This window comes from Netta rufina, assembly GCF_964035555.1.
Source record: "Netta rufina genome assembly, chromosome: Z".
Taxonomy (NCBI): domain Eukaryota; kingdom Metazoa; phylum Chordata; class Aves; order Anseriformes; family Anatidae; genus Netta; species Netta rufina.
In genome coordinates, this window is record NC_140126.1 from 25757334 (window position 1) to 25771495 (window position 14162).

The 14162-nt window shown below is 35.6% G+C and overlaps 1 protein-coding gene across 1 annotated transcript in view; it reads right to left on the minus strand.

Annotated features, from left to right (window-relative positions):
* Positions 1-4829: 4829 nt before the first annotated feature.
* The window catches only part of GLIS3 (GLIS family zinc finger 3), a gene marked incomplete at both ends in the record, with an annotated part of 168037 nt that continues 158704 nt past the window's right edge, over positions 4830-14162 (minus strand). Inside the window, 2 exons of the mRNA XM_084305150.1 lie at positions 4830-4966; positions 6130-6312. Of these exons, the coding sequence (XP_084161276.1) occupies positions 4830-4966; positions 6130-6312 (320 nt within the window). The remainder of the gene's footprint in view (positions 4967-6129; positions 6313-14162) is intronic.

The window sequence follows — 14162 nt, forward strand, 5'->3', positions numbered from 1 at the left end:
TGTTACAACCCAGTGTGTACTGAATTGGTATAATTCTTATTTTAAGGGCTCTATCAAAGAGAAAAACTGAATGGAGAAACAGTAAAATTAATGAAATCCAAGTTCTTCATGGTTGCCCACAGGATCCACTAGCAATTTTTTCTAAACCATGGGGCAAGTTTCCTATATTAAATTAAGATACAGTGTGAATAAGAATTCACTGGGCAAAATGTGGTTTTGGTAAGCCTTTTCTAAGGTCACACACATACCAGGCCTCACTAGGTTTGGTTCGGTTCATGGTTGACTCAGAGCAAATCTTCCAATAATTTCATAGTAAAATCAGACTTGACCATTACTTTCAAAGGTCTCTTCACAAACATTTTTTTTTTTCACTTTTTAAAAAAAGTATTTTACCTTTTTTTTTTTTTTTTGGTTGTTGTTCGTATTTTTCACTATTCAGACTAATTAAATATTCTTTAAAAGTTGAAGTATATTTCCCTAATGCATAATGAAAATAGATGTTGGTTTTTTTGTTTGTTTGTTTGTTTTTTTTCTTATATTAAATGCTCTGAAACAGCTTCATAACAGTTAGAAACACTAACTATTCTTAATGTTAGAAATACTGCTGTAACCAGACAGAAAAGTAAAACTGTGTTTAACTATGTTTGATTGCAGAAACATGTGAATGAAGAAACAAACAAACAAAAAAACTACCACAGCACAAAAATGTAATTAAATGTTCTTCTATTATTTGTTTCTCCACCCAGGGTGTAAACACACAGAGGCACTCACTTGTCTCTACAAATCTCTAGCTTCACTTTAACAATCATTAAATGTGATCTTAATATTCTAATCAAGGTGTTTTTTAGAAGAAATCTTTGAGACATATATATATATATGTCTCAAATATATATATATAATATATATATATTTCTGTTTCTAATTATTCTAATCCACACAGATACTACCAGTTTTATGGAGAAGGACAATGACTTGAGCAGTCTCAAAGGCATCTCAAAATAAGACGTTCTAATAATCACGTCATTGAGATATATTTTTCCAGTTTTATTTTCTACCATGTACAAATACTCTCCTTTTTACCTTTTACATAAAAAAAGAATTTTATGAAACAGGACCAAAGAATTTACGATTATATGAAAATTAACTGTAACAAATCATAAAATTTTACACATACTAGTAAAGAAAAAACATAAATTCTTTTGAAAATTTATTTTTCATGGTTTGTAACAGATACGTCATTAGAGCAAATATCAGCCAGATATACATTATGGAAAATTGAGTTCATATCTGTATATATAAGCATCTATAAATATGTAGAAAATCCTGTAAGGTTTTGGAAAAATTCCCACTTTTCTCCTCAATGAAGTGCTTCATGTAAAAAATACTACACAAGTTGCTGCTTTCTGTATATAATAGAGGGATTTTTTTTTATTAAATAAAACCCCACCCAGCTAATTTTAAATTGTAGTCTTTTTCTTTTGTTTTATCTGTTCTTAGAAAATAGAAAATATATAAAAAAATCATGCAAACAACAAAAAAGTGCTATTTGAATTATTTGCTGTAAAATTACACAGGGAAAACAAAGAATAAACAGTTAAAATTTTTAAACTCATTCACACCTCTTCAAAGAAAGTTGAAAATACAATACAATGTGACTGATGGCCTCAGCACTTCAATACTTCATCATTCAGTACTAGGAAACCACAATCCCTATATGTATGTGTGCATATATACATGTACATATATACATAGAGAGGGATATCCAAACACATGTACACCCATGCACTCATACACTCACAAAAGTACTCACATGCAATCTGAAATTATATTTTAAACTCCAGTGTAGACCCACTTCTAATGCAGATATAAAAATATCATGAGTCTGAAAACAGAGAAGTGTATAAAAAGAATGATTGTAAATAATTTCATTAGAGTATTGTTTAATGTCCATGGTCTAAAATAACTTCATTTCTTAGATATGAATCCCTTTAGGAAGTTAATGTTATCCAGCAACTAGAGCAACAACACAAAAATCACCAAGATGCAAATATTTGCATACAAGTCAGTAACTGGCATTATGCATTTCATTTTCACAAGCACCATTTTCATTTTAATATGTGACAAACATGATTCCCTATCAAAAACACGATATTTTTTATTTATTTATTTATTTTTAAATACAATTGCCCTTGGTGATATAAGTTTATCTATCTCCTAAAGTCAGTCTGACTGGAAAGAGAATAATGAAATAATCATGAAGAATCCCCTTTGTCTATGACATGGAAGTAAACAAAGGTGTACCTTTTTACAGAGTGGTAGCCCACTCTAATTTGCTTAATTTGGCTGTATTCTAGCTCCTTTTTTAAGATTAAGACTTGTAGAAAGCTGTATACTGTGAATGCATATATACATACATAAATCTAGGCATACGCAGGAATGAATGAATGACTTGGAAATCTTTCCTTTTTCAAATTAAACTGATGAATGCAAAAATCACACCATTCTTGAAATCTGTCTTTCCACCTTCCCTTTGGTCAGGATCATCTATGACTTACAAGCCATCTCTACTCGATAGCTTGTGCTATCAGATACCAGAAGAAATATTTCAGAAAAATAAAAATCAGTGTGGTAGAGATCTGAAGTCAGCAGCAATATTTCAGTTTGATACACAATAGCTGACGAATCCTGGATAACCATGGAGAACCTTGAAGGATTTCTATATACAAAATTATATATATATATACACATGCATACCCATACAGTGGGCCCAATTCTCCTCATAGTGACTTTGGTGGAAAAAAGTGCAGTCCTACAGGTTTGAAGTGGGAAGTGTTCAGCATGTCTAGCTACACCTGCTGAAACAAGATATGCATGTGCAGAGATCACAGAATGGGCTTTAAGTCAGCACAAAATTAAAGCTTTACTAAAAAGGCCTAATCCTACACTAATGCAAGTGGGCTTTTTTTCCATGTGTATCTTATAGCTGTGTATGGAAACCTGATGTTATTTACTCCAATTAAATATGCATATGGTAACAAATAGAACTACTAATGGAAGGTGAAGCAGAGGGTTGTGCTTGTGATGTGAGAAACAGAATACAAAGTGGAAAAATTTAATAGAGAATTCTCTTTATTTAAGCCATATTATTACTTATTGATTTACACAGTTTATGTACATGGCTTATTCATGTCTACTTTGAGCTTACTGGATAAAAGTCTCTCATTTAAATATATGAGCAGATGTGCCTGTGTGTAAGGACAAAATGCAGGAAAACAATCTTTAGAGCATTACCAGTGTTTACAAATGTCTGGACATAAATTTATCTATGCAACATAATGGCAAATTAAATTAAGAAATTGACCCACATCCTATTCAATAGCTCTGAAAAGCTTCTCAGGATAAGAAAATGTGTATAAACAATTTTTAAAATTCATCGTTCTGGATGAGTGATTTCAGAAGCATAGTTACAGTCTAGCCAGCAAGAAAGAATCTTTGGATTTTTGTCCTTCATATTAAAACAAGTTGTAAGAATATTAAAATGCAACTTATGCAGTAAGTCCACAAAATAGCTGAAAACGGAATAATCTAAAAGCTCAGTCTTACATAATGTAAGTGTTGCTCCCAAACTTAACATCCTCGCAGTGATGACTCATCTCTATTTCAAAATTGTGTTTTTAACTCATACTCTTGCGGCTATCACAAGAGGCAACCTCATTTTATTGTACCCTGTACAAAATTTGAGGGTCAGAGCCTGACCCTAAGTAGAAGAAACAAAACCACTAAACCAGTTTTACATTTCTGAATAACCAGAGGGAACACAGCAAACTTACGAGTAGTTCTTCTTACTGAAAATATGTTATGGAAATTAAAATATTAGGGCAACAAAAATTTAATTGAATCAGTATGGATTGCTTTTAAATCTATGGAATTTAAGGAAGAGTATTTTAAACTTTCCTACAGAGTATTATGGTACATACAGCAAATAAAGCCCTACAATATAGTTAAAAATCAACATAAAGTTCAAACATTATTTTTTTATAGCAACTGTGCTAAATATAGATGAAGTCAATGTACCTTCTCATGTAGTGCATTTAACCCTTCTTTGCATGAAGAACTGGGTCAGAAGGAATGTTGGAAAAAAGTAACTGCCATATCATATGGCTTAAATACAGAGGAATGGAAAACACACCTAAACAAAAGCCTGTAAGAAAATCCAGTTCCAAGGATCTTTGGACCCATAGAGAAGACATGCCAATGCCTCCAATGGGTAGTGCCAGGATGTGTGTGTAATTTCTCTCCCTTTTATTTTGCTGGTATGTGTTTAACTTCAGAAGCACCAAATACAAACAGGCTGTGCAAAAAGCTGTGTATCTTTGAAATGTTTGTAGTATACTCTGGTTTTACTTCCTTTTTAAGGAATTTTCTGAAGTTGCATTCTTCAATGATTCTACTGTTCAGGTTGAAAGGAATATAGCCAACAACCAGTTTTCTTATTCAGTCTTCAAATTCCCTTTGAGAAATTAAAAAGAATAAACAACAACAACAACAACAAAGTAGAGTTGCTGTGCCACAGATGAAAAGAAAAGAAACGATTGCTAAGGTTTTGGCAAAACTTTCTTTCTCCCAATGATCTCCTTCTCAGCTGACTGCTTGGTTACTTGATGAATGCATGGTAATTTTTTTTGTTTGTTTGTTTGTTTGTTTTTTGTATGTATATTAACCCATATCCCCATACATACATGGTAGTTTTACAGAGAGAAAAAATTTGTAGAGAAATATCAGAAGGGCGAGATGAAATGGAACCAAGTTCTTGTCAGAGTTAGATGGTTTTAGCTTTCAGTGTAGACAGAAGAAAGTTGGCTGGGACAACGATCCACTGCATTTATTTGTAGGAAACTGCTATCCTCTGGCATGCTGCGGGCTGAATCACCAAAGATGCCTGTGGGCCCTGCTGGAAAGTCATAAACTGGGAAAAGTACAAAAATAATTAATTAGCCAGGATAAGTATGCCATGGAGAATACCTTAATAGTTATGCAGAGAATTGGAAACAGCTTCAGACCAAACAGACTAACAAAACAAGCAAGCCTATGTATGTCTGAAATTAATACGTAACTTACTGTTTGCCAAGGGAGGAACTGTCAGAATCAAGTCTGAATTACAGCAGACTTAATCACAACTAATACTTGCACACTTAATGGATACTACAATTGTTATAACTTTTAAATTTAACTTCATGCTTGGTTACAGAATTTCATCATACCCAATACCCAATTTCATCATACCCAATATATAAGACAAAAAAGTATTGTAGAACTCAATTGCCATAAAGCAGCCACTAGGACAGAAATTCCTCTTTTCAATAAGTAATAGATGTAAGCACAAAAATAACTGCTGAAAATTTTTTGTCTTCGGGACTACATCTTTCTATAACATGAGACTTTGAAGTGACATGGCTGCTCTGGCTATTTACTGAAGGGTAAAGATGTAAAGGAGATTTCAAAGAGCAATAAATGTTAATTGAAAATCATGCTGTATAGAAGGACAAGAAAAACTTGGGCATAATATGCAATTAAGTCCTAAGTATAGGTTCATTGCCTTTGGCTGATTCTCTACACAGAGGTAACTTTCTCCTTTCCAGAGCAGCATGCAATACCCTTTCAGTTAGGAAGAGAGGAAGCAAAGTGTGAACAGAAAAGTGTGTAGCCAGACACTTTGTGTCATGGAAATGTGACTAAATGAATTTCAAAACAGAAAAGTCAAACATGGATATAGGAAAATTGATGGTTTAAGTCATCTTAGGTCCCTGCTACAGTTCTATCTGAGTGGAGTGGCTGAGCAAAGATCATGCAGGGCTCGAGGGACTGTACATGTATTTAGAAATGAATATGTGATCTTGTGACTCTGTGACCACCAGAGGTTAGACCATTGAGAAACCCTCAACAGCGCAGAGTTTGCGCATGGGCTAGATATTACAGTGATCCATGGTGACTGTGTCCGAATGCTCCCCTCCTCTTTGTGAAGAGTAAACCCTGTCATGACAGGTCCCAGTCATATTCATAGCTGAAGCAGATCTGTCAAAGTCCACAAACTGTACACCACTGTCTAGAAAGTCCCTAGCTGACATTTACCTGTAATACCAGAGTGAGCTGAAAAAGTTCGATGAAAAACACCAAGCCCTGCCTGGCCCACTGATGTAGGTAATAAGCAGTCTTCAAAGGGAGGAACCATACTGCAAGAAACATTGTGTTGTACGTTCTTCTGAGTATCAGGATAATGGGGAGGGCAGTAAGTCTGAAGCTGACCATAAAAACCTAGAACATGGAGAAGAAAGTGGTCAATAAAACAGCTGGACATAGATACAAGAGACAGTGCATGGAATATTGACCATGAGAAATGAATGGAAAAATTCTGACTACCGTAGCACCAGGACTTCAATTATTTTCTGCCCATAAAGCAGCTTTCTAATGAAGCTCCCCAGGACTTTCTTCAGTTGCTACAAATTCCCAATGCATTCTCCTTCATGGACTTCCTGACCCTAACATGATTTCTGAGGGGCACTGACTGAATAGAAGATGAGATTTTTCAGATTTCTCCCTTTAACTTTGCGGTCCTGCTGGTTAAACTGGTAATCTCTAGACTTCACGCTGGTCTAGGGTCTAAAGAATCTAAGAAATGGGTTAATTCAAAATAATAGGATTGCATAAGTAGGGTGTGAATAAAAGCAGCACATTCACCCCTGCTGAGAAAATGGAAGAATAAATAAAATTTTGAGGTTTGCCACTGAGGGGTGGTTGATAGTGGGGGTGCCTCAGAGACTCAGAAGGGCTGCTAGCTAATGATCCATGGGGTCTCATGTTTGTATGCACAGGATTAGAGTCTCTCCTGCAGTTCAGTAGCAATGAGTCTATGGGAAGGAGAACTGTGCTCAGCTACGTCACTTGACATAAAAGATCCCCACCAGGGTTTTTGTGTTACTTTCCATTTATTTATTTATTTTTATTTATTTATTGTCATTGTTCTTTAAGAGATATATTTGAGAGAGGCATATAAAACTGATCAAATTTGCATAGAAATTCAGATCAAAATATATATATTTATATAACCAAAAAGCTTCTTGGTGAAACAGGGATATGTACTCAATGGAAGAGGCATAGGCAGATATCCAGCACTATCCTGACCTGTAGTTTTCTCTCACGGAAGCAATGTCATTTCTCCCCCTTAAAATATGCTACCAGATGAAAGTTTTGCAGTTTTTGCTGAGATTATGAAGGCTGGCATTTACAGATTAAGAGACTATGTATTTATTTCTGTTTTCTGTAATATGTTCATTACAGTTCTCAGATGTCTCATATGCTAGTAATGAAACCATTATAATTTCAGTATTAAAATATTTTAAAATTATTTTTACTTTAGGAAAACCTGAGTCACTGTGAATCAAGCTCCTCTGCATTTTCTGCAGCTAGCTGTTCTTGCTTTTCTCTTTCTATGCATAGAAATGCAGGGCAAAAGACAGTGTACTACCTCCAAGATGTCACATAGAAGCTGTGGGCCTTGACTGTCAGAAACCCCAACCCAAACAAACCTCCAGTCCTCAAATTCCTTTGCAAAGGTATGCTATGCTTAGAAACATGCAATGATCACAAAGCACGTGGCAAATTTCCGCTGTATTGTGTCCAGGAGCTAGGTGTGTTTCTACTAACTTTCCTGTAGAAGCATCCCCATGGGACTGTTTGCTAAAGCTGCAGTAAGTGTTTATGTAAAGATAAGGAATTTCATGAATAATAGGGATGGAGAAAGGAAAAGAATAGAGTGGAAAACATGCTGTATCACTTTATGTGATATAACCAATTTTCTGCCAAAATGGGAAGAAGGATGAATGGTTTAGGAATTTTATTAGTTATTTTTCCTTTGAGATTATATTTCTGTGGTCTCCTTCAAGGAAACATACACATATTGGCACGTGCCTTAACTGAAGCAAAAACCTCAGTATTTAAAGGCATCAAGATAGGCCAGGATTTTGGACAGGAAAAGACAACCTGAACCTATGCACTGAAACTCAGAATAGAATTAATAGAGAGGTCTAAGTAACAAAGATATGTGAAATATAGTCCTTGAATTTTAAATAGTAGTCTTGAAAGCTACTTTCGTGTGCACAATGTGAGATACATGCTTAATTTACACATACATAATAAGACTTTAGACAGAGATGTTTCATGGAGTAACATACAAATAATTGTCAGTCTTGTGTCTGAAAACCTGCATGAAGAAAGAGTTTTTTGCCCTCATACAAAGGACCAAAAGAAGGTAAAGAAGAAATAAAAAATAAAAAGAAGTATGGTTCCTCATCCATAGCAGGCTGCAGACATACACATCAGGCACAAACTTGTAGGCTCTGCTTGCTCTAGAGGCTGAACACTCATGGCTTCCATTATCTTTTGCAGAGGCTGTGGGTACTTGACAGCCCTGGATGTAAGATGACAGTTTTGATTTTTTTTTTCTTTTAAAGTTTAACTGGAACAAAACTGACTCAGACTGGAAAGCATGTTAGGAATTTGCAACCCATCAATTTTTAAATGTTCAATCCTGGCATTCAGTAAAAAAAATGAGTAAAATAAAATAAAATGAAAGAAAAAACAATAGCCATCTAAAACTTAACTTAGAAGTTACATAGCTATTGACAGCTTTTGCCCCCTTTCAAAATGCTTTTAAATTTTTCTCTCAACCAGCAATAGGACACCCTCTGAAAGTTTACTGTTGAGTCAGATAAGTTACCAGAAACAATCATTTCAGTCTACAGTGGTCTGAGCCAGCTGGCAAGACCCCTCAATACACATGCTGAAATGTTCTTTCATACTGCTCTGTACTCATTCTCTATTTCTGCTTTTCTCACAGCGTCTTGTTCCCAATGCAGAAAAATCTGGCAGTAACTTTGACTATTGCTATCCGAAGCCTGGCAGAAAGATTACTTACCTTGGGGTTGAGATATTGTGAGTCACATCCTCTGTGTTTGCTCATTCCCTACTTGAGCAAAAGAATATTGTCTAGCAAAGTCTTAGAAGCTTTGACGCATTGGTATGTTAGCCACTACATTCCAGCAAGAATCAGGGAAGTGCACAAAGAACTTAAATTAACTGATAAACCCCCAAATACGTTTTTAAGATGGAAAAAGAACACAGAAGATTAATACCACTTTCCTAGATACACGGTATTTTTGTAATTCAGCGTCATAGATACCCATCTTATCAAATGCGCAGCCATAAACAGGATGGATAAGAAGAGGGGGCATCATTCTCTTTCAATCTGTTATTGGGTACTATACTAAATGTCTCTGTCCATGTCTGTGAATATGTCTCTGTCCATATTACAGTGAATCAGGTCAAAGCAGAGCTCTTGGAACTGGAGCCCAAACAAGATACAGCAAAATCTCCTAACTTGGTATTATGGACTCTCTAGTTTGTTCACATGGTGCTATGCCCAAACTAATCAACAGTACTGCTAAGGGTAGGATAACATGAAGCCACAAAAAATTCAGGCCCTAAACCCTGATCATACCTCTTGGCACCTCTGTTGAGATTATCTGTTAGGGAATTAATGGTAGGAACAGAGGAACAGTTTTCTACCTTTTTTTTTTTTTATTTTTTTTAATCAATGGGAAAAAAAATGAAAAGGCATACACATTGGCTAACGAACTTCCAGAAATTGAACTTATCTTCTCAGGACTGCATCTCTGGATTGTATCCGTTGCTCTGTTACCAAACTTTTAAACATACTCATGCACAACACACACACAAGGTTACATCAATCATGTTTCTTTGAATCAATACACTATAGCCAAGATCAATGAAATCAAGACACAGGTATTTTTCTGGTATGATAACATTATTTCCTGAGGGAAGTGAAATATTCATACATATAAAAAAATTGCTGTGTGTTGCAAGAATCTCTTCTAAATGCAAGAAGCTCTTGTTCTTTATCATATACAGAGCCTTGACCTGAGAGATTCTGAGTATCTGAAAACCACAAGTACACAGCTCATTTTAAATTCACAGTTGAAATTCTGGTCCACATAAGTTTGTGATAGACTCTTGATCCCATTGACCTGACAGAGACAAAGATTTCATTACTGATATGTCACTAGCCGTGACTGCCACAGTTATCATTTCCACAAGGTAGGAATTTTCTGACAGACATTTATTTCCTTCTCTGTCAGCTCTCTGCGTGGCATCACAAAGCTTTCCCAGAGAATATTTTCTCAAGAAAATCATTATAATTCTTACTGAGATATACACATTATGTGTGAGTGCTCTCTACTGCTCTGGTATGTAAAATTTCTATCTATCTTTGACCTGAACTACAGGTGTTCTATGGTGTTTCTTTGCAGCATATTTCCACAGTGCCCATTGGGTTAATTACAGAAACATCATTTAGTAGCATTTGAGTGTGAAGAGCAAAAGAAAAAGGAAAGCTAGCATAGAGCAAAAAGATATCAGTTGGACATTGTACTTCCAGATGGACTTGCAAACATGGAAAGCTAGAAATATATATATATTTTTTAATTGATTTTGACTCTTGCTAACCAAAAAATAACTCTTACTAGTATAGCTGCCTGTATAGCTACACTAGTATAGTTAACTCGTATCAGCTAACAACTGTTTTTAAAAGAAATTGCTGCTTTTATTGCACTGATTATTTTACATTACTTTTTTCCTTCTTTCATTACTCAGCCAATACTGGTCATCATCGTAACTCACAAACACATATGGCATGAGTTTAAAGAACAGTCAGATTTTTAGTGCAGAAATGTTTAGGCAGAATTAGAAGCATTATTCATCAGCTATGTTCATGTCCAGAGGATTTTTATGTCACTCTACACTATATTCAGAAGATTGCTCACCGTGAAGGAGGAGTTTCTATAGCGATTTTTCCTATCTCACTCACCTTTTCTGACCTGTCTCAGAAAAATATTTTATTTTTGCAACTGCCTGTGTACTACCTGTAGTTAGTTCCTAACTGCAAGACTCACCAGCACAATACAGGTCCTGGGCCAACTTTTGAAAATTTCCAGGACCAGGACTGTATTTTACATGTATTCTGTCTAGAAGTAGTACAATGGCATCCTAGTCAAGCTGGTAAGTCATCGCACCAGGCTCCAGTTCAGGATAGTTTCAGATTTACTGTCTATGGTTATGCATTAAACAATACTGCAGTGAAAGGAAAGGAAAGGAAAGGAAAGGAAAGGAAAGGAAAGGAAAGGAAAGGAAAGGAAAGGAAAGGAAAGGAAAGGAAAGGAAAGGAAAGGAAAGGAAAGGAAAGGAAAGGAAAGGAAAGGAAAGGAAAGGAAAGGAAAGGAAAGGAAAGGAAAGGAAAGGAAAGGAAAGGAAAGGAAAGGAAAGGAAAGGAAAGGAAAGGAAAGGAAAAAGGAAGAGCTTCATGTCTGCCGTGCAGCCAGTTTTTTAACATCAATTCAAAACATCCCGTGCTTCAATGGAAATAATGATTTTCACAAGTGGAGGGAGAGACTGTATTTACTGCATTATATAATACTATCTAAGGCGTGAAAAAGACCCCTCAGATATTATCAGGTGTGTGATGCTTAAAATCACTCAAAACAAATCATGAAATCTCAGCTTCAGGCAATATTTTTTCCCATAAAAATCAGTATCACAATTCAAGTAGCTATTAGATATAAGAGTCTAGTCAATCTTGCATATCCTACATTTCTTTCTAAAAGATAGTGCTCTGCTATCTCCAGGAATTTGTAAATGCTCAGATTTTCTGTAAGGGAGATTGTTTAGAACTTGTTTTCCTCAAAAAGCTTTCCTGGCAATGAAATTTTTCTTCCTTAGTACAGCCAATTTAAATGGAGTTGACAAGTTTAAGACTACATAATGAAACAGAAAAATGTCACAATTTTCTGGTAGTGGACAGAGCTGAAGTGGCTATAGCTACGGAACTTTAAATCATGAAGAGGCAGGATATGGACTGTAGGAGACAGAAAATAATAGAGCTTCCAACGGCTTATATAACAAATAGTCCAGGCTGGTGAAATAGCTCCATGTTGTTCTTTTACATTATAATGATGTGAACAAGGAAGGCAGAAATAATTTTGTTATTGCTGAGAAAACCTGACCATGAATTCCCAAATATTTGTTCTTTAGAGGGAGAGTTTAGGTAAGCAGATCAGCCACAAATGACAAACAAAGATTTTAGAATAGCCCATATAAGTGCGACAGCTGCACTTAAGTTGGAGGGAGAATATTCTGAAAAAATACTGTCATCTTAAAGTGACAATAAGTTACTTAGTTTTTGAAAGAATGTTTAATACCCAATTGTGGATGTTGCTTTGCCATGTATTATACCTATGAAAAAAAAAAGAAAGAAAAAAAGGAGAGTTCAGCTCACATTGTCTTCCTACCAATTTTAATTGCAGAGATCTGTACAATTGCAACTTTCAGCTGCTATCTCTGCATATATAATTCCTGTCAGCAAAGTGTATTTTCAGCATAGCTTTTCCTGTGACAGGGAGGCAAGCATGGTAATACTAATATGTGATCAAGTAAGGTAAGGGTTTAATGTCCAAACCCTTGAACTTAATCCATTTTTGGACCCATTTGGGAGACAGAATAAAGCTCTCACTTCAGTTTGGATGTGGAGTAGGGCTTCAATATACATGTGAGATCCCCCCATATGGAGATCTATCCTGGGAATTCTTAAAATGGTTTTAATGACCCATGTCATGGCCCTCTCTGGACCCACTCTAACAGATCCAAATCATTCTTGTGCTGGGGGCCCCAGACCTGGACACAGCACACCATCTGGGGCCTCATAAGGGCAGAGCAGAGGGGTACAGTCCCCTCCCTCGACCTGCTGGCAATTCCTCTGTTAATACAGCCCAGGATGCAGTTGGCCTTCTGGGCTCCAAGCACACACTGCTGGCTCATGTCATACTTTTGACAATGAACAATGAAAAATGATGAGGAATAACACATTAAGAAACTTTGTTCTGTGTTCTAATGACCCTTGATTATCAATGAAAATCAGAGAATAGACAAAGCCAATAATAACCCTTTACATCTATTCAAAAATCTTATGGTCTTCTTATACTAAGTTGTGCTGTATAGGGTTACCAGTTCCCAGAAGAAAGGTGCCTGGTTCTTGTGTTGATCATGTATGGACTAATACAATAAGAACAAAGCAGGACTGACACCTTCCTTTCTCCTCTCACTCAAAAACTCTGGGAAATGCCTCATGGTCTTGCCTAATCACTACCCCTAGTGAGACTGCTTGCATCTGGAAAAGTAAATAAAAATAAGTGAAAGAAGCCTTAGTTTCTCAAGATACATTTCCTATGACATCTACTATAATCATTCTCAGGAAGTCTGATCAAGAGGCAGAATCCCAAGGCCTGTAAAAGTGCACTGTGCTATGTAGCTTGTGTATGTATATTTATAATATATATATACACACGCATTATATATATATACACGTACACATATATGCATACACATATATGTGTATGCATAAATATATTACATACATATATTTAAACAGTTGAGAGGCAACGGTATTCTGTCAATACATTCCCAAAATGTTAAAGTAGTTACGACTCAGGCTTCATACTAGCTAAAAAACAAAACAAAACAAAACAAACAAACAAAAAAAAACCCTGAAAAACAATGCAATATTATGTTCATCTGCTGTTAATTTTCTTCCTGACTTTACAGTTGATTGAACAAAGAAGGAGAGGGAAGATTTGTAGAGACTGTTTACAAAATGCAAGTGTGAATACAATTCTGAGAGACATGTATGCTAATGAAAGAAGAGGTTTCCATCCCACCACAATTGCAAGGGATAAAAATATTCCACTTCTTGAAAACATGGTAACTCTTCATGTATATAGTGTGATTAGAAGCATAACATTAGTAAATTAAAATTGGAAGCATCATGGAATTATTTGCAGTTCAATTTCAACTGAAAATCAGTCTGAAGAGAAACTCATAACTCCATAGTAAGATGCATAAATATTAGTGAGGTTAAGAATTTCAAGAAAACCTGAACACAGTGTCCTAGAAGGCTACTTCTTTCAGGAGGAAAGGGGCCTTGAAAATACCAATGTCCTTGAAATGCTTAATTTGAAGCCAAGCAGCAATGACAAACGACT